The sequence below is a fragment of the Erinaceus europaeus genome, chromosome 2 (genome assembly GCF_950295315.1).
Source record: "Erinaceus europaeus chromosome 2, mEriEur2.1, whole genome shotgun sequence".
NCBI lineage: Eukaryota > Metazoa > Chordata > Mammalia > Eulipotyphla > Erinaceidae > Erinaceus > Erinaceus europaeus.
Window position 1 is genome coordinate 111,549,980 of NC_080163.1, and position 24,351 is coordinate 111,574,330.

Here is a 24,351-nt window from a genome sequence, read left to right on the forward strand (position 1 = left end):
CGCGGAGCCTCTCGGCTCGCACGTGTGTTCGGTGCTGCATCCCGGGCTGTGGGCAAAGTGAGTGCGGAGGGCCTCGCGCCCCGGCTCGGCCACCTGCACTTTGCGCCTTGTGGTCGAGCCCCGCGGGGCCGGGAGCTTGCTGGTATGGGCGCCTCTCTCCAGCAAGAGAGTGTGGGGCCAGGGGAGGGCAGCGGAGGGCAGCGGGGCTGCTGGGTGGGCAGCACCCTCAAGAGGGGAAGGCGGGGCCGGTGCTAAGTTCTGGGGGGCAGTCTCTGCTACTTTGGCCTAAGGTCAGCTCCAGGGCTGGAGTGGGACGTCAGTGTTGTTGGGCTGTTCCAGGCGTCGAGGCAAGTACTGCTGGGCTGAGTCCTCATACTTCCCCTCTACACACCCCCTCCCCCCCAGCCTGGGAGGAGACTGCAAGGCCGCTGCTGGTTGTTGGGGGTGGGCACCCCCTCGACGGGGAACTGGAGCGCATGGCTGATCTACAACCAGTTCATCCAGCATTTCCTGCAGCCTCCGGAGGGCGGACCCCTCTTCCCTTCCACTGGAAAACCCAACCCCAAGTACACTGGGAAGGGGACCCCGTCAGCAGAGCCAGGTCCCCTCTGACACCCTCTGTAGCTTGAAAGCTCATATCCCCCCTCCATTCCTTATCCTTCCGGTACCAAACAAATCTTTGTATCACAGAGCTTTTCAGGGTTGCTCAACTACATCCTTTAAGCCATAGATTATGTGCTACCCAATTCCCTCTTTTTCTCTCTACTGACAAAGAAGGTAGGGAGGTGTCAGACTTTAGACTCCCCCCCCCCCCAGCCTGGCAGAGCTCTTCTGGGGAGATGGTGGGGAGAGGGCAAAGGACTTGCGCCTTCACCATTCAAGGGGTATGGTGGGGAGGGGCCTCCTGTCTGCCCCCAAGAAATGGGAACACCAGAAAAGAGATAAGATGGAAGAGGGGGTCATCCAGTAGATCTGGTTCCCTCCCCCGGCCTTGGTATTAGTTCTGCCAGACATCAGTTCAACTAGGGCTAAATGGAATTGCTTTCTTACACTCAGCATTTAGGAGCTGCATGGTTTTTCTTTAGTGTATTGCTAACAAGCAGACATTATTATTGTTATTATTGTTCATTTTAACAGTTGGTCCTTACTGCAGAATGAGTTGAGGGTGGCAGTAGGGGCAGCCTACTTCTGTGAAATTCCTTATTTTTTTTTTTAATTTGGTCTCCAGTGAAAATATAAATTAAGATATACTAACGTCAAAAGACAACAATAAGGCCATAATACACATCTGCCTTTGCCTCTTCACTCAGGATAAACTGGGAAATGGTAAACCAAAATCCTGTAGACCTTAGCACATCTGTGGCCTCCATAATAGGTCTGGAAGAGTATGTGTTCCAAGATGGAGATTTTGACTTGTTGAATCTGTAATAAGGACTGTTAAATCTTGATGTTCATAAAGTGAATTGGGGAATTGTATACAGCTGGTTTTTTGTGGAAATCTTTATTTCATTTGCAAATTCTTATGGCTGACAGTATTTTGTCTGATCTTCATGCTTTCCTGATCAGTTTCATTGATCAGCTTCTCATTTTGTACTTTTCTCAATGTTGCACAGGTCTCAGCCTTTCTCTCATTGTGGATTTTTTTTTCCTGTTAACCTGTTTTGCATCTGATTAACATCAGCTTGTTTTGTTGCAACCTTTTATAAGTCAACTTTTTGACTGAAGTACGTACATTTATACTTGCTCCTTTAGTAGAAAATCCCAATGGGCCTAAATATATTCCATATGGCTTCAGAATTTTCTTGAGCAGCTGATAGTTTGGCTTTTCATTATATGCCAGATGAGCACATGCCAAATATTGGGCTATTTCACAGCAACTGCTTCCAGAAGGTGTCCATTTGAACAATGACTTGTCAAGGAGCTCATCCAACAAATTTGTTTTGGCAGTCTGGACAGCAACAAGATCCTTTAGGTTCTATTCCCATGGCAGTTTCCCACACAACCATCACAGCAGGTAGTAGCCAAGGATTTCAAGGTCACATCATCTGGACAGGGTAACTCCCTTGTGGGCATCCTAGCTGGTAAACTCTTTAGTTCTATTGTGGCTTTTTAAAATTTATTCCTTTTTGTTGCCCTTGTTGTTTTTATTGTTATTGATGCCGTCGTTGTTGGATAGGACAGAAATGGAGAGAGGAGGGAAAGACAGAGAAGAGGAGAGAAAGATAGACACTGCAGACCTGCTTCACCACTTGCCAAGCGACCCCCCTGCAGATGGGGGGAGCCGGGGGCTTGAACCAGGATCCTTATGCAGGTCCTTGTGCTATGTGCCACCTGCACTTAACCCGCTGTGCTACCCCCCCTCCCTATTGTGGCGTTTTAAAGGATTTTCCAAGACCAGATCCGTAAAATAGAGGAACTCCTAGATCAAGTTTTTTGAGTTGACTATCTTTTGATAGTCTTTTTGCAGTTCTTTCATAAAATTTAAGTTCTGAAAATAACAGGCCATTTTCTTGATATTCCACTATTATTGCATGTCTTGCATCTTTATCAAGTTTATCTGCAGGGAAAGCTAAATACACCAATCCAAATCCTCTAGAGCCCGTCTTGCCCAGCACTCACTGTTTTCCTTCCATATTATTCCAGAATCTTGATATCTTGATTTCAGGAAATGCAACAGGAAGTTGGTCTTCCTTCCTTCCTTCCTTCCTTCCTCCCTTCCTCCCTCTTTCTTTCTTTCTTTCTTTCTTTCTTTCTTTCTTTCTTTCTTTCCTTTTCTTTTCTTTTCTTTCCTTTCCTTTTCTTTTCTTTTCTTTTCTTTTCTTTTCTTTTCTTTTCTTTTCTTTTCTTTTCTTTTCTTTCTTTTTGGTGGTATCACTTTGGGGAAGCAGGGACCCCATCTAGGCCGGGTGGTGAGCGCATCCTGAAGACCCCAATGTTTGAATCCCAAGGTTAGCTTCCCCACCCCCGCTGCCCGGGCGATGGGAGGAGCCAGAGCTAGAGCAAAGCACCGTGGCCCTGGGACTGAAAGCTCTTTCATTTTGTGTAGAGAGCATATCTCTGTTTGAGAGATAGTAGGGTGAGGGTATAGGGGAACATGCTGGATCTTGAGACTGGAAGGAGAAAGGCAGCTGGGGAATAGGTGTCATCAAGTGCAGACCTGCTTCACCGCCTGTGAAGTGACTCCCTTTTAGGTGGAGAGCCAGGGGCTCGAACCTGGATCCTTCGCCGGTCCTTGCGCTTTGCGCCACGTGCGCTTAACCCGCTGTTTTCACTTCTGAGAATCACCAGAGCTAGGGATTTGGGGAAATCACAAGGCAGCCAGAACAATAATGGAAACAGATAACACAATTTCAGGAAAAGATTTTTTTGTGGGTCTTCAATATTTAAAATAGGAGTTTCTTTTAATATTACTGCAGCAGAATTGTTTAGAACAATCATATCTGGATTTTGATTTTTTTTTTTCCTAAGAAATTGGAATATTTTCTGGGGTGGGGGGGCTAATGATAGTTTAGAGTACAATTGTTGGCATATAGGTACAATTTCTCATCTCACTATGATAGGTGTCCACAAAACTCACTCACCCCTAGGTCTTTTTCTATCATCATGTACCAGGCCCTGAAAGCCCTCACTCCCACCCCTCTTCTTGTCCTTCTCTTTGGTACAATAGACCAAAAATTACTACAGTAATTTTTTTCTGAGCTTTGGCATTCTGTTTTTCATGATGTAGGCAAACTCCAGCTATTTTTTTTTCTTCAGTTTTTCCAGATCATCTGCCTATCCCACGGGGCATTTGATAGTACTGGCACCTAAAACCATTGTATCCAAAGTAAGTCACTGGACTTCCAAAAGAAGCAACTCAGATTAAAGATATCAGTATTTCTCCATTTCCTACTAACCTTTCCCCATTCAATCACCAAAGCCAGTTGAACTTGATCTCTCAGCTACCCCCCCCCTCCCCCGCCCTGGGCTGCCTCTGCTCCCTTACATTTCTGCAGCTCTTGCAGGAGGAGATGACTAAAGTTGTGTAATCACCTTGAAAGAACTGGTTGGGGAGGTGCTTCTTTCATCAGGAGAGTCTGTTGGCCTTTTATTTTTCATCCCAAGCTGTTAATGTAAGCAAGTTTCTTGGAGAGAAAAAGTCAGTGGACTTCCATCTGCTCCTCAAGGAAGGACTGAGAATCTTCAGGGAAGGACATGGATTCACTAGCATGAAAAAGCAAGTGTCACTTGAGAATAGCTGTTCTTGAAGTGTGATCTAGAAATCTTATATAATCTCATAAATCAGTGTTAAAGTACTAACAATAGAAAAAAATTAATACTATTAAGATGATAATTTGGGGAGACATGTACCTGGTTAAGCATACATGTTGCCATGCACAAGGACCTGGGTTCAAACCCCAGCTCCTCACTTGCAGGAGGTAAGCTTCATGAGCAGTAAATCAAGTGCTGCAGGTGTCTCTCTCCTTTTTTCTTCCCTCCCGTCTCAGTTTCCACATAGAAAAAGAGAAACACCCCAGTACTAAAGCTTTCCCCAGTGTTGTAGCAGAGCAAGAAAGGTTTAGTAGTTCTTAGAGAATGGAGACACAGTCCCACCTCCTAGCCCAGTGGGAGGAAGGTTGTGAGAAAGATACCTGGAAAAGTCACTTGATCTAAAGCCCTGTCTCCCAGCTCAAAAGACTTCAGCCAGGAGGCAGTGGGGCTTGGAATAATTTGAGGCTCATTAGGTCTCCTTTTCCATGTTGTATAGCATGTGAGTAAACCTTTCCTTCTTAGCACAAATAAGGTTAATGGATTTAATGTCAATGTTAGGCAAATCATGGCACATTTTCACTCTAGTGCTCGTCAGTTGATGGGGAGAGCAAAATGCAGCTGCTGCTATCCCATAGTCATGCCTCCAGAAGTCTTTTCACTGTAGTACTCCATGAGATGTGCTGGGGATTTGCTCCTGAGTCACGTGTATGGCAAAAGCAACAGATTGTATGTAGAAGCAAATGTGACAGACCAGCTACTTTATTCAGTATACATAAAAGAATATACAAAATTTACAGCAATGGCACTCTTTTTTTTTCTGTTTAAAATAACAGTTATTTTCAGGGAGTCGGGTGGTGGTGCAGCGGGTTAAGTACACTTGGCGCAAAGCACAAGGACTGGCGAAAGGATCCCAGTTCGAGCCCCTGGCTCCCCAGCTGCAGGGGAGCCTCTTCGCAAGTGGTGAAGCAGGTCTTCAGTTGTATGTCTTTCTCTTCCGCTCTCTGTCTTCCCCTCCTCTCTCCATTTCTTTCTGTCCTATCCAACGACAACATCAGTAACCACAACAATGTTAAACAACAAGGGCAACAAAAGGAAAAATAAAAAAAAAACCAGTTATTTCCACTAATAGAAGTTTATTGGTTGTAGGTAAATGAATAAATCATGACCACTTCCCCCCAGCTTTGGTCTTTAACACAGCAAACATTGCTTTATACAGTACACATAAGCAAAAGCTCTTTTAGACCTCAAGTTTTAAGAGTATAAAAGGTTCCTGAAACCAGAAAACCTGAATTGCTCGTCTCAGAGTATTGAGTGAGCTTGGTAGTAGCAAGATAGTCATCTTGATATGGAAAAACTCTCTTCTGTAGTTAGTTAGAGGTTTCTAATTTTTTATTTTGTTCTTGTTTTAATGTCCATACATTAGTCATCAAAGCAATCATATAATTGCGATATGGTTGGTTGGTATTGAGTGGTTAAATATGAGATTCCGTTGGTTCAGTGAAGCTTGTGTCATATAGCAAGTATATACTGTTAGCTATTAATGGTAGTAGAATAAGGAGGCCCAGGAGTTAGAGCATTTTGGGTCCTAAATTTGATCCCAGCACCATCTCAGTCAAAGTTATTCTGTTTCTTTCACATTAATACAAACATAAATCTTTATAAAAAAGAAAGAACCAAACTCAGTTACACACTGTTGAACTACAATGCTTTGTATTCACAACAAGATTTGTGTTCCTTTGTGTTTGCCTCTTCCAGGAAAAAAACGTTGACTAGAGCTATAGCTATTGCACATCCCCGAGGTCTTCTTCCCTGACTTTAGTCACCAACCTTTAAAAGAAATTGTTCAGCTATAGCTCTTCATCATTTGTTTTTGGAAATTAATACTCACCTCTGTTCAAGTAACTCTAACTGCTCTTGGCTTCCTTATAGTCCCCTTGAACTTGATGAAATAAATGACTTTTAAGAATCATACTTCAGGGGCTGGGTGGTAGCGCACCTGGTTGAGCACACATGTTACAATGTGCTAGGCCCCAGGTTCAAGCTCCTGGTCCACACCTGCAGGGGGAAAGCTTCACGAATGGTGAAGCAGGTCTACAGGTGTCTTTCTGTCTCTTTTCCTCGCTATCTCCCCCTTCCCTCTCAATTTCTGGCTGTCTCTATCCAATAAATAAAGATAATAAGAAAAAAAAAGTCATGACTCCTTAAAAAAAAATCATACTTCAGCGTCCAGGTGGTGGCGCACTTGGTTTAGCACATATTTTGTAAAATGCAAGGACCCGGGTTCAGACCCTTGGACCCCACCTGCAGGAGGAAAGCTTCACAAGTGGTGAAGCAAGGTTGCAGGTGTCTCTCTGTCTCTTTCACTCTCTGCCTCTCCCTTCCTCTCAATTTCTGGCTGTCTCTATCAAATAAATAAAAAGATTAAAAAAAAAATAGTTCTTGGGAGTTGGGCAGTAGCACAGCGGGCTAAGTGCACGAGGCGTAAAGCACAAGGACCAGTATAAGGATCCTGGTTTGAGCCCCGGGCTTCCCATCTGCAGGGGGGTTGCTTCACAAGTGGTGAAGCAGGTCTGCAGGTATTTCTCTCCCCCTCTGTCTTCCCCTCCTATCTCCATTTCTCTCTCTCCTATCCAACTAAAATGACATCAATATCAACAATAATAACTACAACAATAAAACAACAAGGGCAACAAAAAGGGAAAATAAATAAATATTAAAAAAATAATCTTAGTTCATATGGCCAGGAAGGTGGCTCAGCATTATGGCTCAGGATTTGAATATGTAAGATCTCCCTGCACCTCATATGCCAAGTTTTCTGTATTTACCCCATTGTCTGTTTCTCATATTAAATATATAAATTTAATGTTAAAAGTTATTTTAAAAGGATAGTTCTTGGCTAAGTGGTAAAATAGATGCATCACAGCCATTAGACATTTGTTCAAGCCCCAGCACCTACCCCTCACTATCCCCCCCCCCAAAAAAAGCAAGTTTTATTACCTAGGATGTAACAGTGAATAACACAGTAGGCTCTCCAGCATGAGGTCTTGAGTTCTATTCTCAGCATGGCATGTGCCGGAGCAATCCTCTGATTCTCTCTCATCAGTCAATTGTAAATGAATGAACTATTTGTTTGTTTTTGGTTTTGCCTTTAGGATTATTGCTGGGGCTTGGTGCCTGCACTACAAATCCACTACTCCTGGAGGCCATTTTTTCCCATTTTTGTTACCCTTGTTGTTATTGCTGCTACTGCTGTTGTTGGATAGGACAGAGAGAAATGGAGAGAGGAAGGAAAGACAGAGGGGTAGAAAAAGACAGACACCTGCAAACCTGCTTCACCACTTGTGAAGCGACCCCTCTGCAGGTGGGGAGCCGGGGACTCAAACTGGGATCCTTATGCCACTTCTTGCCATGTGCGCTTAACTCGCTATGCTACTGCATGCTCCCCCCCCCCCCTTTTTAAAGAAAGTTCTTACCAGGTCTGAGCTCTCCACATACATGAGTGATTTTCTCTCAGGTCTCCAAGGGAGCCAAAAGAGATGCTCAGGCCTTTTCTTTCACCAGATTTAACCAGGTACCTCACTGCCAATCTTGGCCCCATGCTATGAAGTCAGAGATATTTTGGAAAGTTGGTTTTGTTGGGGACCTTAGAACTTTATAGGAAGGGAGTTGGGCGGTAGCACAGCAGGTTAAGCGCAGGTGATGCAAAGCCCAAGGACTGGCGTAAGGATCACCTGGTTCAAGCCCTCAGCTCCCCACCTGCAGGGGAGTTGCTTCACAAGTGGTGAAGTAGGTCTGCAGGTGTCTATCTTTATCTCCTGCTCTATGTCTTCCCCTCCTCTCTCTGTCCTATCCAACAATGATGACAACAATAATAACTACAACAATAAAAAACAACAAGGACAACAAAAAGGGAATAAATAAATATAGAAAAATTAAAAAAAAAACTTTGTAGGTCTGTCTGTGGGCCCAACTTCTACCCCCCACAGAACAACCTGGGCTCCAGACCTGATTTCAGTAGCCTGAAAACACCACCATGGCCCAATGACAGAGTGTTAAAGCCCATGTTTTCAGAAAATTGTGCTTTCTTTGGTACTCTGTAACCTAGACATTGGTTAAATATGACCAGGAAGTTCAGGAAAACTCTTGCTACCTTTGTTTTTTTTCTCCCTCAGGATTATATTAGGGGCCTCAGGCTCTGAGGGAAATATGGCAGCAGAGTTCAGATCCAAAATGCAACGGTCTTCAAACAGAAGTGTCTTTCAAATGCAGTTTCTTTACCTTGTCTCCTTTTAGGATGCAAAGTATGAGGTGGTTGTGATATGTTTCCTTCTTTGTAAGGAGACATTACCAGAGTAGGCTCCCTGGCATTCCAGTGAAAGTAAGAAGTCTTAATGGCCTAAAGAGACAGGACCAGTGCTGTGATCTCAGAGGGTGGGGAGCTTGTTGCTAGAACCAGCAGAGCAAGCTGGGCAGCTCCAGTGTACATTTTTTAAAAAATTTGTTTTACTTACATATGAGAGGATTTCACATGGGACAGAAAGAGAGGGGAGAGACAAGCTAGAGTGCTGCCTTGGTATATATAGTGTTGGAGATTGAATCTGGAACCTCAGGCATGCAGTGCTGATGCTCTACCAGTTGAGCTATTCCCCAGCTGCTTCAATGTACACTTGGGATCAGCTTGCCTGGTGTTGGGGACCGATGGCTAAGGAGAAGTCCAGTGTGCATGTCTAGTTTCCAACCAGAAGTGGTCAGACCGCCTTGACCACCACGTCAAGGTGACAAGTAACATGTGCTCAACCACTGTTAATCTCAAAGTGCAAGGGTAGTGTTATTCTGAGACCTGTCTGCTTCTCCAATGGGACATGGGCAGAGGGAATGCTTTTCTTTTTTCCTTTCTTCCCTTCTTTTCTTTTTTTCTCTCTCTTTCTCTCTCTCTCTTAAACTTATTTACTTATGAGAAAGATAGGCAGAGAGAGAAAGAACCAGACATCACTCTGGTACATGTGCTCCCGGGGATTGAACTCAGGACCTCATGGTTGAGAATCCAGTGCTTTATCCACTGTGCCACCTCCCGGACCACTCCTTTATCTTTTAATATTTATTTTGAATAGAGATAGAGAAATTGAAAGGGAAGGGGGAGGGAGGGAGGGAGGGAGAAAGAAATGGCAAGAGCATTGCTTCACTAGTTATTAATCCTGCTCCCTGCAGGTGGGGGCCAGTGGCCTTGAACCCAGGTCCTTGTGCACTCTACATGTGTGCACTACTGGGTGTGCTGTTGCCTAGACCCATGGAGTGCTCTGTTGACATGATGGTTCCATTGGTGTGATGGTGTCTCTGGTGTTTGTGACTCTCTCTGCAGTGGCCTCTGCTGTGACATCAGATCTCCATTGAAGTCAGCATTCTGCCATTCCAGCTCTAAATCTCTGTGGTCTGGCTGGCCTTTGTTTGTCTGCACATTGCAGAGTTTTGTCCCCTCTCCTAGAGCCTGGTCCTGTCAGCACTTCCTGGCATTCAGGCATTGCCTGACACCCAGTGTGTGCACTCAGCTGTCCTTTTGGTTCCCTTCATGTATCTCAAATTGTTCTTAAGCCTGTGTTCATTTCAGTTAAAGACTGTGTGTCCAGGGACTGGGAGGAAAAACCTGAGGTAATCAGCTCTATCCCTTCTTTAGTACAGCATCTTCTGGAGAAAAATGCTGATGGTTAGGAAGCTGGGGCGCTTGGTGGTCCCAGTGCTGTGGGGACCAGCCTGTGGCTGTCACACATCCATCCTGCCCGTTCGTGTTCTGAGCACCTCCATCCAGCAGACTCCAGCAGATGCAGCCTTTCACTCTACCTCCTTCACTGAAGCAGACCAGCCACGCATCTTAATTACAGGTCAAGTTCATTTACCTTCCTTCCTTCTTTCCTTCCTTCCTTTCATCTGTTGTTGTTGCATTTGTGACTGGATTTTTTTTTTTTCTTAAGTATTATTGATGTATCATTGGTTTACAATACTATGTAGGTTTGGGCAGTATAGCTCCACACTTTGATGCATAAACCTCACCACATCCACCACCAAAGTTCTAGTGCCCTTCCTATCATCAATCTAGGCCCTCTACCCTTTCCTTTCACCCCCATTCTCCTCTCTATTAAACTGTCATCCCCTCCTACCCCCAAGAGTCTAGATAGTTGATTTTGTTGTGATTTGTCCATTTGCTTTGATTATTTGTATCCCAAGACTGAGTGAAAGTATTCAGTATTTATTTTCCGCTTCCTGATTTGCTCCACTTAGACATCATCCCCTCAGGTTCTACCTGTGTGGTCACAGAAGGCACAGTTTCATCCTTTTTAGTTGCTGAGTCCTACTCCATTGAGTGTGTATGTCTTTGTATGTATGTGTATATGTAGTGGGTCCTTGTTTTCTGTGCTGTTTCTCTGACTATTTTGGGTACATCTCACATGTCATCAGCTAACTTTCACTTATCAGAAACTAACCTTTTCATTGAAGTTCAAAATCTGCCAGTTTGGTTTCTGTGACATATATATATATTTTAGTGTTCTATTTATTTATTTTATCTGAAGGGAGGGCTTGGGAACCTGTGAATGACAAGCTGCTGTGGAGCTCATGTCCCCTGAAGTGTTAGGATTGGCCTGGAAGTGAATGAAGGCCATGGAGTGTGTAGGGACCAGAGAATGGATTCTTGAATCCATTCTTGAATCAGCTGCATCTCTCCCTGCATGCACCCTAAACTCAGTGTTACTTATCCCCAATGTAAATTGCACCTCTCCTGTTTCTATCAGTGATCTCTTAACACCTCCATGTTTGGAAGCTAAAATATTCCTTTTTAATTTTTCCAGTGACTCTTTGTTCATTCAATTTCTTGTCCCTCCTTTTTTTCTCCTTCTGTATCAGATTATAAAAGAAGACAGGTTTCTGAATAATTTACCAGAGTTGATAGCATTTGGCAACTGCAGCAGACAAGCTTCAGAGACCATCTGTAATGAAGACAAAACTGGGAGGAAATTTCTAGTCTGAGGAGATTGTCCAAATTCTTCTGACATTTTCTTTTTTTCTTTTTTTGTATTTTTTTGTATTTATTTATTTATTTTCCCTTTTGTTGCCCTTGTTTTTTTAATTATTGTTATAGTTATTACTGTTGTTGTTATTGATGTCATGGTTGTTAGATAGGACAGAGAGAAATGGAGAGAGGAGGGGAAGATGGGGGGAGAGAAAGGTAGACACCTGCAGATTTGCTTCACTGCCTGTGAAGCAACTCCCCTGCAGGTGGGGAGCTGGGGCTTGAACCAGGATCCTTACATGGATCCTTGTGCTTCATGCCACGTGCGCTTAACCCTGACTGCCTTGACATTTTCTATTTCTGCCCCATAGCTACTGCTTACCGGAGTTTTGTCTTAGAAGCTGACTAGTATTCATGCAAACTTGGAGGAGAAATTTCAGCCCTAATTAAGTCAACTTGGGACTTTACCTAATTAACTGGAAGATAGCTCACTTCATAGAGCACACCTTACCATATGCAAATTGCCTCGTTCAAGTGCTGACAGCATATGGGAGCACCCCAGCACCAAGAGAAACTTACTGGATACAGATAGAATGAAATCAAGAAGGTAGGGGAAGGTAGAGAGGAAGTGATACAGATACCTGCAGTACAGCTTTATTAAAAGAAATCGGCCCAAGAGTGGTAGACTATGCACAGTGTCATGGGGGAAAAGGATTGAAAATAGTTTTCTTCCATAATGATATACTGGAAATAACTGAATTGATTAGATTTGGGCTAAAATGTCTCTTTGTTCATCTTCACCTAGGAGGTCTTGGTCAGCTTGGAGTGGGGCTTGCTAACTTTTTGAGGTAAGGGCCCTAAGATTTGGACTTGAAAGTATGCATCCTGAACTGCGTGAACTTGTCTTTGGCACCATCTAACCATTTCATCTTTTCTCTCCCCTCTTGCCCCTTACCATTATTCAGGCATCAAGTGTGTTTAGATGACTGTGTGGAGTGCATTTCACTTTGCCTCTTACTCTCATAGATCAGTAGTAGGTCTCATCATCTTCCACAATGATTTTTTTCTCACTAGGCACAGTTAGACATAGAACTGCAACAAGCCACTTGATTTTATAGCTGTTTGTGTGGAGATGGGAGCACATCTAGAAACTGACAAAAAACAGCATGGGGTCAGGAAAGAGTGCGATAGAATCAAAGAAGAATGAGAGGAGAGAGAGGTTCTGGGAAGTAGAAACAGATCGGTAAGGCCAGAATGGAAAGGGGGCCTCTGTGTGTTGGAAGAAGATGTAAAGAAAGGCATGAAAAGGTGGGATCTGGAGGCTGAACAAGAAATGACACTTTTGTCTATAAGATAATTCTATAAGGGGGAGTCGGGCGGTAGCGCAGTGGCTTAAGCGCATGTGGAACAAAGCGCAAGGTACGATGTAAGGATCCAGGTTTGAGCCCTCAGCTCCCCACCTGCAGGGGAGTCGCTTCACAGGCAGTGAAGCAGGTCTGCAGGTGTCCATCTTTCTCTCCCCCTCTCTGTCTTCCCCTCCACTCTCCTTTTCTCTCTGTCCTATCCAACAACAACAACAACAACATCAATAGCAATAATAATAAATGCAACAAGGGTATCAAAAGGGAATAAATAAATAAATAAATAAATAAAAGAACAGTTAGAGACCAGAGGGGCCAACTCTCATGTTCTGATCATCCCTTTAGGAAACGATTTGGGAAGGACAGCGTGATTTTGTCCGACATCAGGAAACCCCCAGACCACATTTTTCATAATGGTAAGAGAACAATATGCCTTGCTTTTTGTTTAATTTTTTTATGTAGAATGAACTGAGGACATCACAAATTCTGCTGAGCAACCTCCCTGGCCCAATCATTTTTATTCTATATCTTTACAGGGGAGAGGGAAAGACACTAAAGCACTGCTCCAGCATCCATGGATGTCTCTTGGTGCCGTCTGGTATTCTCTAATGATGTCAGAGATTGAACCTAAAGCTTCATGCATAAAGAATACACATGCTTTTTCCATTGATAGAGAGCCACCCCTCACCCTTAGAAAACATCCATTCTTTAATCTCTGTCACTTTTGTGGCTTCTTCTCTTGACCTCCCTCACAGGCCCATTCATTTACTCCGACATTTTGGATTCCAAGAACCTGAGGGAGACTGTGGTCAACAACCGCATCAGTTGGCTGTTTCACTACAGTGCGCTCCTGAGTGCAGTCGGGGAAGCCGATGTGTCCCTGGCAAAAGCTGTGAATATCACTGGTGAGTCTGATCTCTGCTCCAATCATTTGTTAGCCAGTTTTCCCAGTTCTTTGGTAGAAAGGCTGATGGACCATGATTCCTACTTGTTTCAGGACTGCACAATGTTCTGGATGTGGCAACTGAGCATGGTCTGAGATTGTTTGTGCCCAGCACCATTGGCGCCTTTGGCCCTACGTCTCCCCGGAACCCGGCCCCTGATCTCTGTGTGCAGAGGCCGAGGACTATCTATGGGGTGTCCAAGGTCCATGCGGAGCTCATGGGAGAAGTAAGCATTGATGGAAAACATGGTTCAGCACCTCCTTTTCTTCCTTCTTTACCTTGCTTCCTTCCTTTTCTTTCTTTCTCTCTTTTGTCAAGATATATTTTATTTATTACACATATAAAAGAGTGAGTTTTGCCTGAGACAGAGAGAAACAGATAAGTCAGAATACTATTCTGGAATATGGAGTGCAGGGAATTGAACTGGGAACCTCAGACATGCAAGTCTGACAACACTTTACCAGCTTAGTTGTTTCTCCAGTCATTGCATCTCCTTAGGTTCTTGTCTTTTCAAAGGTTTTTTTTTTTTTTTTTTTTTAACTGGGGAGTTAATGGTTTACAGTAAAGTTGTTATTGATACATGGGTACAGTTATTCACCTTCCTGCAATAGGTGTCTGCAAAATACTCTCATCCCCAATCTAGGTCCTTTTCCACCATCTCTTTTCTCCCCCTCCCCCGCTCCTAGTTACAGTACATCAAAGCAAGTTCCAAGTTTAACTTTGTTTTCCCTTTCTGTCCATGTTTCTTAAATTCCACCTATGATGAAATCATTTTCCAGTTATTAAAAGCTACCCAGGGGGATAAAAGTGAGTAGAGCAGCAGACTTGAGCTATCTACTGGATAACTAATTAAGCCTACTGGATTAATTAGTTAATTAATTATTTGTAATTTTATTTATTTAATTATTTGTTATTGGATATATAGAAAGAGAAATTGAGAGAGAAGGGGGAGATAGAGAGGAAGAGAGAGACACCTGCAGACCTGCTTCACCGCCTGTGAAGCGACTCCCCTGCAGGTGGGGAGCCGGGCACTTGAACTGGGATCCTAACTGGTCCTTGCGCTTTGTGCCACGTGTGCTTAATTCACTGTGCTACCACCCGACTCCAGATAAATTTATTTTTTAAAGTTTGTTTTTACAATGTCAGAGCAAAATTTGAGTGGGTATTAGGGCCTTTAGCTGATAAATCTTAGTCATTGTTCTTTAGTCTCCCTCGATCTTCCCTCCAACCCCCATTTTCTCTCCTGAGCTGTGCTGGGGCTCACGTGGGGTGACTCCAGCCAGGAGGTAAGCTTTACCGACCCTCCCTCTTTGGCTCTAAAGGGCTTAAAGATCTAGAAAAGAGGCATCGGGGAGCATCTTGGTACAAACACTCATTTATTTGGAGGTGGGTTTAGGTTTATATAGAAATTTAAATGAACATTCTTCAAATATGTCAGAAATTACAGGTTTCTTAAAGGTCAGCTTCCCCACCGTGGGCATTTGAGAGAAGAATAGGGGTTAAACAGTAAGGTGAGATAGATAAGGGAGAACAAGGCTTGATGTAAATTAAGGACATCAAAGGGCACTGTTAGAAGTGTGTGATAGGGTGTGTTCTCCTTTGTGATCAGAAGGTGAGGTGAACTTTGAGTAAATGAACCTTAAAGCAGGCAGCCATGTGGCCTGCTAGCAGGGAGAAACTAAGTGTAAGAGGCCTGTAGGTTTTCTGTGAGCTTGAGAGACTAACAAGGGGAAACAGAGTCTGGGAGAGTTTTCCCTCTTGTCTCATCTCTATAAGGAGAGAGGCTAACAAGAGGGGTGTCTTTCCAGACCTCCATCTGAGGATGGGGGGAGCTTCCCTAAGCTCTACCAAGCTTTCACATAGTCCTACAAGCTGTACAAATAGAAACATGCTCTTGGAGAATTGCTTAGGACAATGAGGAGTATTGCCCATCCAGGAAGAATTGGAAATCCCTACTGCAGACTTATTGATAAGTGCACATGGCACAAAGCGCAAGGACCAGCATAAGGATCCTGGTTAGAGCCCCCAGCTCCCCACCTGCAGGGGAGTCGCTGCACAAGCGGTAAAGCAGGTCTGCAGGTGTATTTCTCTCCCCCTCTCTGTCTTACCCTCCTCCCTCCATTTCTCTCTGTCCTTTCCAATAACAACGACATCAATAAGAACAATAATAACTACAACAATAAAACAACAAGGGCAACAAAAGGGAATAAATAAACATAAAATTTTTTTTTAAAAGTTAAAAAAATATGTGTAGACTGGAAGATTGTGTAACGGCCAGAGCACTGGTCTTGGGAACATGAGTCTTGAGTTTGACCTCTAGCATCACATATGCCAGAATGATGATCTGGTTCTCTCTTGCTTTCTCTCTCACATGATCTCCTTTCTCTTTTGTGTTAGTAAATAAATCTTTAAAAAGTGAGAATATATACTTGAAAAGGGGTTCTTACTAAGGAAAAAAGAGTAACTTAAATATTGTAGAGTCTCCATTTTCTTGAGGAATATCTTCATATAACTATATGTAATACTATTGCAGAAAAAGATCGTTATCTGTCTACATGGCCCTATCTGATTTAAAAGATGTCTTCTAAAGTGAGTTTTCTCCTTATAGTACTATTATCACCGTTATGGGTTGGACTTCAGATGTCTGAGATATCCTGGGATCATTTCAGCTGACTCCCAACCTGGAGGAGGAACGACTGGTCAGTGTTGTTTCTGATGTATTTTGTATGTAAAAGAATTTTTTTTTAATGTGGCACCAGAGAATGAATCTGGGAAACTTACATATGCATAATACCACTAAGCTGCCTCAAAAAATTGAGCCCAATTTTTTACTGTAATTTTTAGAGGTAAAAGAGAGGAGAGATACCAACCACTGCTTCAGCATCCATGGGGTTCCCTTGGAGCTTTTCATGTTGCTCCCAGGTGGTTCCAGGGTTCAAACCCAGGGACCCATGCATAATAAGGTGGGTATTCTATTTACTGAGCTATCTCTCAGTCCTCAGGTAGGCTTTCTGGTTACCAGGAAGGGTTTTCTCTGATGGATAGTGCTGTTCACTACCTATATAGCCAACCTGAGCTTTCACATCTCTGGAGGTGCATCTGAGAAGTTTGTAGAACTCTGATGACTTCATCTTGCTCAGGACTGTTGTAAATTGTGCTGCTATTATCTACATAGGGTTTGACTACCTCCAGTCTTAAAATCAAACACAAGTTTCAAAAGCAAATTTGTAGTGGTAGTGTGTGCACTTAACCAGGTGTGCCACTGCCTGGCCCCACGAAAGCAAATTTGTTACCTGCAATGTAAGAAAATGCCAGTGAGAAATTTGACCTCTTTGAAGACAACGCAGTCTTTGTTTTCTTAGTATGGGAATTCTACTGACATGGAATTCCTGTATTTTATATTTGAAAGGATCATTGGCATTATTATTACTACTACTTCTGCTGTTATGCTTTTTACAAAATATTTATTTTTAAAAATTATTTATTTCCTTTTGTTGCCCTGTTTTATTGTTGTAGTTATTATTAATGTCATTGTTGTTGGATAGGACAGAGAGAAATGGAGAGAGGAGGGGAAGACAGAAAGGGGTAGAGAAAGACTGACACCTGCAGACCTGCTTCACTGCCTGTGAAGCGACTCCCCTGCAGGTGGGGAGCCAGGGGCTCGAACCAGGATCCTTATGCCAGTCCTTGTGTTTTGCGCCACCTGCGCTTAACCCACTGTGCTACCACAAACTCCCAATATTTATTTTTTTATTGTAATTAAGAAATTACTTTAAGGAGGCCAGGTGGTAGTGCACTGGGTTAAGTGCACGTGGTCTATCTTTCTCTCCCCCCTTTTTTTATTTCTTTATTAGGGGATTAATGTTTTACAGTTGACAGTAAATACAATAGTTTGTACATGCATAACATTTCTCATTCCACATAACAATACAACCCCCACTCGGTCCTCTGTCATCATTTTGGACCCGTACTCTCCTCCCACCCACTCCAGAGACTTTTACTTTGGTGCAATACACCAACTCCAGTTCAGGTTCTACTTGTGTTTTCTCTTCTGATCTTGTTTGTCAACTTTTTCTCTTCCCTTCTGTCTTTCCCTTCTTGCTTGATTTGTCTCTGTCCTATCCAACAAGAACAGCAATTGCAACAATAACGGTAACAACGAGGGCAACAAAATGGGAAAAATGGCCTCCAGGAGCAGTGGATTTGTAGCGCAGACACTGAGCCCCAGCGATAATCCTGGAGGCAAAAAATAGATTACTTTAGGCTATGCTACAGTGCATTTTACTAGTTGTATAATAATTGATTTATCAGCCTTCTGTTTTTTTCTTCTTAAAAATATTTATGGGGTGGTATGTGTGATACTGGGGATTGAAGTCAAAACATTATGCTTGAGAGTCCCATGGCTTATCCACTGTGCTGACTCTGTGCCTGTGGTTTTATTTTTGTTTGTTTGTTGCTTTTTTTCCTTTTGTGTAAATGCAATTATTTATATCCCAAACATAAAACACTGACAATACTCCTTGTAAACAAGGGAATTCTACAATAGTTCAAGCATATATAGCTTTGCTGCCAATGTGTGGCACAGATTAAGTGATAAAAAGGAAAGAAAGAGGGAGTCCGGGGGCGTAAGGATCCTGGTTGGAGCCCTGGCTCCCCACCTGCAGGGGAGTCCATTCACAAGCAGTGAAGTAGATCTGCAGGTGTCTTTCTTTCTCTCCCCCTCTCTGTCTTCCCCTCCTCTCTCCATTTCTCTCTGTCCTATCCAACAACGATGACAACAACAACAGCAATAATAACTACAACAATAAAAAGCAACAAGGGCAACAAGAGAAAATAAATATTAATTTTTTTTTAAATAAAAAAAAGGAAAGAGAAAAAAAAAATCAATGTTCCTTATTGATGCAGTCAGGATGGTCCTCAGAGTCTGTAACTGCTTGAGAATTTGCTGATGTAATCCTGAAGAAAGTTTCAACATATTTTAAACACAAGTATCAGAGAATAAGGCTTTGATAATTTTTCTATTTATTTCTGCCAAGGCAACTGAAAACACGAAAGCCTTTTCATCAGAGAGCTTAGCATAGATATAAATTTCCTTTTCCTGTTTATCTCTTTCTTCCTCATGTTTTTTTGCAGATGCACTTTTAGGTCTTCCTCTTCCTCGTCTGATATGATCTGAATGGCTGCTACTTCGAGACCTTTCTGTTTTCTAAATCCTTATTTACTGTAGAACTTATCTTCTCTCGCCTAACTCTCTGTTCGCCTCCTCTTGGCCTCATGCTTGTTTTCAGTAGAAGGCAGTGATTTCTCTGGGTGATTTGCATTAAGTAGTTTTCTGCTAATAAATATACAGCCACAAGGACATGATTTACATGCAACAGAACTTACCTGTTGGTTACACTCGGGGCAGGATTTGGTGGCCATCTTCACTTTCTTGGCCCGAATTGCAGACATGTTCCTCTTTGTAGGCAGCGGCGGCGGCAGCTCCTCCCCTTGCACCTTAGCTGCAGCAGCAAGCGGCCTGGCCTGGCAGACTCAGGCTTCCATTAGTGCGCGCAGGCACGAGATGGCCAGAAGCCAGCACGCGCGGGGTGGGGCTCCGGCGCCTGGCTCAGGAGCCCACTGGTTTTATTTACTTAGTTTTTTCTGTGTGTGTGTGCAGTGCTAGATAGTGAACCCTAGCGTCTTATACATGCTTGGTACTGCTGAGTGGTTTTCTTGCATCAATTTTGGGGGGGGGGGGCAGGGCTATTCCTGGAGGGGGGATAGAAGACAGAGACCAAGACACAGCTCTACCATTATGAGCTGCCTTTACTGCTGTTTATCCATAGTGCTCCCATGTGGTGCTTGGGTCAAATTCAGGACTTCACACATGGTAAGAAGTTCAGTCATCTGCTGAAATATCTCCCAGACCCTCTTACTCTTTCTATGAACATAGGCGTTCATTAGATTAAGTCACTCCCACATCCGGGACCCTTCCCACAGAAGGGAACCTGGGTACAACATCAAATATATTTGACAGAATTGAGTGATTCCAAAGGGACTTTTATTTTAGTGGCATACATTTATTTATTTTTATGGAGCCAGAGCCTCACACAAATTCTTTCACCACTCTGGTCCACTTTTTTTCATTCAGACAGAAAGAAAGGGAGAGCGGAGATGCTATAGCATCAAAGTTCACCCATTCCATTGCCATAGTACCTCCCGGGTAGTACTAGGACTTCAACCTGGATCTGTGCACGACGAAGAGAGTACCCTATCTGCTGATAGGGCATTATCCAGACCTAGTTTTGGTTACTTTAAAATAAAAAGATTTTGCTAAGCACATTTGGCACAAAGCGCAAGGTCGGGAGTAAGGGTCCTGGTTCAAGCCCCCAGCTCCCCACCTACAGGGGAGTTGCTTCACAGGCGGTGAAGCAGGTCTGCAGATGCCTTTCTCTCCCCCTCTCTGTCTTCCCCTCCTCTCTCCATTTCTCTCTGTCCTATCCAACAATGACAACAATAACTACAACAATGAAAAACAACAAGGGTAACAAAACAAAATAAATAAATAAATATATAAAAAAGAAAAAAGATTTTGCTGTATATACTATTTCTTCAGGTATGGGCTGGGAAATTCTTGAGACCCTTTCAAGTAACCCAAGAAGTGAAAATAATTTTGATTTTTAGCTCGAAGGTATTACCTGCTCTGCTACTGCACTATAGAGTAATCTATAGCATTTTTCAGAGGCTGCATCTTTTCTGATAACATGGTAGATTATTTATTTATTTATTTATTTTTGCCTCCAGGGTTATTGCTGGGGCTCGGTGCTGACTACGAATCCACTTCTCTTGGAGGCCATTTTCCCCCTTTTGTTGCCCTTGTTGTTATTATTATTGTTGCCGTTGATGTTGTTTTTGTTGGATAGGATAGAGAGAAATCGAGAGAGGAGGGGAGACGGGGAGAGAAAGACACCTGAAGACCTGCTTCACTGTTTGTGAAGCAGCACCCCCTGCAGGTGAGGGGCGGGGGGGGGGGGCTCAAACCGTGATCCTTATGTCCTTGTGCTTCGTGTCATGCATGCTTCATCCGCTGCACTATTGCCCGATCCCCAGATTTTTTTTATTGTTGTTGTAGTTATTATTGCTGTTGTTGTTGTCATCGTTGTTGGATAGGACAGAGAGAAATGGAGAGAGGAGGGGAAGACAGAGGGGGAGAGAAAGATAGACACCTGCAGACCTGCTTTACCGCCTGTGAAGCGCATCTCCTGCAGGTGGGGAGCTGGGGCTCGAACCCGTATCCTTATGCTGGTCCTTGTACTTTGCGCCACGTGCACTTAACCCGCTGCACTACCACACGACTCCCTACCTCTCTTGTCTTTTATAGAAGTGGTTGGAATCTTCTTTTAAGAAGACTCAGACAAGAAAAAGATTCAAATTATAGGGGGTTGGGCCGTAGCGCAGCAGGTTGAGCGCATGTGGCCAGAGCGCTGTGACCGGCTTAAGGATCCGGTTTCGAGCCCCCGGCGCCCCACCTGCAGGGGAGTCGCTTCACAGGTGGTGAAACAGGTCTACAGGTGTCTATCTTTCTCTCCCCCTCTCTGCCTTCCCCTCCTCTCTCCATTTTTCCCCGTCTTATCCAATAACAACGACATCAATAACAGCAATAGTAATAACTACAACAATGATAAAACAACCAGGGCAACAAAAAGGAAAAAATTGCCTCTAGAAGCAGTGGATTTGTGGTGAAGGCACCGAGCCCCAGCAATAACCCTGGAGGCAAAAAAAAAAAAGATTCAAATTATAAAGCAGGTCATTTTCACCATATTGTCTTTTGCTTGGATAGTAAGCCCTTTTTCTATAAGATATCAGGGCAGTGTTATTTTAAAATGTCATATTTTTAAAAATTCTATATATTTCTGATACAGTAACAAATGTATATAACTCACATTAGTAAGGCCCTTTAAAGTGTGGGGTTGGTTTGTGTGGGGGATTGTTCTTCATGGTTCTTAAGAGGATAAAGAGGTTTGAGACTCACTGGCTAGTTTCTCCTTGGGTAGAAAGACCCATACACATGGTTCTCTTTCAGACTACGCTGTACAGATTTTCCACCACGCTGTCAAGAGTGGCAGGTTCGAGTGCAACCTAAAACCTAGCACGAGGTTGCCAATGATGTACATCGAGGACTGTCTTAGGGCTACCCTGGAGGTTATGGAGGCCCCAACCAAGTCCCTCTCCATGAGGACCTATAACATCAACGCCATGAGCTTCACCCCTGAGGAGCTGGCCCAAGAGATCCATAAGCATATACCTGAGTTCCAGATCACATACAATGTGGATTCTGTCCGGCAGGCCATAGGTTGGTACATCATTACAGACGGTCCCCAAACTAAGTTTAAAACAATGGCTTTAGCCCTGGGTCTCATGGAGGTTGAGATTCCCACCTTACTGAGTGAATCTCCATGAAATTTTAAGAGGATATGACAGTGTGCCATGATTGCTGGCAGAGATGTAACCCAGTCTTCTTTGCGTGTTATGTTCTACTTTAAAGGGGGCATTTCCTTTTGCTTCTTTGCCCAATAAACCTCTCTTGAGTGTTCTAGACTTTTCTGCATGCCTGAAGCCTGAATAACTTTAGCTGCTTTTTCCTATCTCTTCTTAGCGGATAGTTGGCCAATGAACTTTGATGACAGCAATGCCCGGAAGGACTGGGGATGGAAACATGATTTTGACCTTCCTAACTTGGTGACCACCATGTTGAACTTTCCTGGTTTCCATACCAGAGTTGCCCGAGCCAACTGAAGGAGTCAGATGGAAAAACTCTTATACCCTGGACAGATGCCAAGGGAAAACCATGATGACCTCAGGAATGATAGACCACAAAGAATCTAGATTATTTGAAATTGAAAGACTCACTGGCCTAAAGTTTGGCTATTCATGTTGCAAGGCCAGATGAGGAATCAAATTGGCTTTTGCATTTTTCAATGCCATAGGTCTGGTGATAGGACCTCTGCATTTTTGCTCCTTCCCTAAAACTTGTTCACAAACGTATCACAGAATGAAGACTTCAGCCTTAATAGTTTCCATAATCTTAAGAGGAAACAAATATTTCTGGGAAGAAAAAAGTATTTGTTATTTTTATCAAATTAAACTTAAATATCACTTCTGAGACTCCATTATTTTCTTTAGAGTACTGCTCAGCTGGTGCTCTGGTGGTGCAGGAATTGAACCTGGGACTTTGGAGAATCTCTTTGCATAACCATTATGGTATTTACCCCTGCCTGACTCCATTATTTTCTTGACTAGATACCAGAGAATACATTTTATAGATTGTTAGAGATGATGTTCTAATTCAAACTATCCTATACTGCAAAATAGCACACATGGACAGTGGCCTGCTTTGCCATGCACACAATTTAGGTGTGAGCCCAGCCCTTACTAATGATGGAAGCTTCAAAGCTGTGCCCCCACCCAAATAAGCAAGCAAAAACTAAACAAAAAGTATTCTCTTTTATTATTATTATTTTAATTGTTATTTATTTATTCATTCCCTTTTGTTGCCTTTGTTGTTTTATTGTTGTAGTTATTGTTGTTGTTATTGATGTCATCGTTGTTGGATAGGACAGAGAGAAATGGAGAGAGGAGGGGAAGACGGGGGGAGAGAAAGATAGATACCTGCAGACCTGCTTCACCACCTGTGAAGTGACTCCCCTGCAGGTGGGGAGTCTGGGGCTCAAACCTGGATCCTTATGCTGGTCCTTGTGCTTGGTGCGACATGCACTTAACCCGCTGTGCTACCACCCGACTCCCACAAAAAGTATTCTTTACTGGTATCAGGTGATAGCTCAGCAGGTAGAACACTTGCTTTAACTTGTATGAATTTCCTGAATTTGATCCCCATGAGTACATGTGCTGGTACTCACATGGGGGCCTCACAGCAGAGGTAAGCCATACTGGCCTCTCGTGTTAACTCTAGTGGCTAACAACAGGAAAATACCAGGAGACCATTTGGTTGCAAACCATCCGTTCATTGTACAGAAGGCAGGGTTTAAGTAGCAAAAGGGAACAAAGAACATTTTTCACATGTGGTGATAATGACGGGTTTTGAAGGTCAGAAGCCTCATGGTGAAGGTTCTAAGGAGTGAAGAGAATTGATAGTGGTAGAGGGGAGTTCTGGAATGATTAGTGGCAAGGGAAAAGCAGACAGAGAGGAACCTTGAAGGCGGAGAGATAAGATAGAGGAGTTAGATCAAAGTGGAGGAGGAGGTTAAGGAAATAGAAGAGCCTTTTGATCAAGGCAGAATGTTGATATATGGAGTATGTGTGATCAAAGTAGGTGAACTATAGTGAACTTTAAGCAGGCAAACCATTTGGTTTATAACAAGGAGATGAGTTAAGTGTCAGGGGGTGTAGGTTCTTGTGATGCTTGGGAGACTACTGATAAGGGGAAACTGAGTCAGGAAAGCTTTTCCCTCCATGCGTTCCCTGAAAGGGAGAGTCTGACAGGTGGAGTATCTTTTCAGACCTCAATCTTTATGGTGGGAGTTCCCCTATGTTCTTGCCATGCTTTCACAATTATCCCCACATACATGGATGATGGAACAGTGCTGTGGTGTCTCTCTACTTTCTGTCTCTCCCTACCCCTCAAGGATATAGAATTTTTTAAAAATTGTGCTATGGAGGCTGCTCTGCACATGCACAAGATTCTTTGTTCATTTCCTGGTACAACTTTCAGATTCAATCTCTGGCACTACCATATGCCAAAGCCAAGTGGTGCCCTGGGTGTATATATGCTAAACATAAATTAGGCACACATGTC

The 24,351-nt window shown here is 43.3% G+C and overlaps 1 protein-coding gene and 2 pseudogenes across 2 annotated transcripts; 1 reads left to right on the forward strand and 2 right to left on the reverse strand.

Annotated features, from left to right (window-relative positions):
* Nucleotides 1–3: 3 nt before the first annotated feature.
* LOC103108323 (L-threonine 3-dehydrogenase, mitochondrial-like) lies at nucleotides 4–22,694 on the forward strand. 2 transcript variants are annotated; one of them, XM_060184930.1, is made up of 9 exons: nucleotides 4–57; nucleotides 9,923–10,127; nucleotides 12,057–12,099; nucleotides 12,958–13,028; nucleotides 13,368–13,517; nucleotides 13,610–13,782; nucleotides 16,165–16,255; nucleotides 21,622–21,891; nucleotides 22,195–22,694. In XM_060184930.1, the coding sequence occupies exons 2-9, from the start codon at nucleotides 9,944–9,946 to the stop codon at nucleotides 22,332–22,334; spliced, it is 1,122 nt and encodes a 373-aa protein (XP_060040913.1). In that variant the 5' UTR covers nucleotides 4–57; nucleotides 9,923–9,943; the 3' UTR covers nucleotides 22,335–22,694. The 2 variants fall into 2 exon arrangements, with proteins under 2 accessions (XP_060040913.1, XP_060040912.1); XM_060184929.1 differs by lacking the exon at nucleotides 4–57 and adding an exon at nucleotides 95–347 and having other exon boundaries at nucleotides 9,928–10,127.
* Nucleotides 1,257–7,081, reverse strand: LOC103108354 (serine/threonine-protein kinase VRK2-like; annotated as a pseudogene).
* On the reverse strand, nucleotides 18,470–19,007 carry LOC132536964 (UPF0547 protein C16orf87-like; annotated as a pseudogene).
* Nucleotides 22,695–24,351: the final 1,657 nt, after the last annotated feature.

Excerpts from the sequence above, each read along its gene's own strand:
- LOC103108323 (XM_060184930.1), top strand. The coding sequence starts at position 9,944 with ATGCTGATGGTTAGGAAGCTGGGGCGCTTGGTGGTCCCAGTGCTGTGG. Across the intron at positions 16,256-21,621 it reads ACCTGGAGGAGGAACGACTG|ACTACGCTGTACAGATTTTC; the intron begins GTCAGTGTTGTT and ends GTTCTCTTTCAG. Across the intron at positions 21,892-22,194 it reads TTCTGTCCGGCAGGCCATAG|CGGATAGTTGGCCAATGAAC; the intron begins GTTGGTACATCA and ends ATCTCTTCTTAG.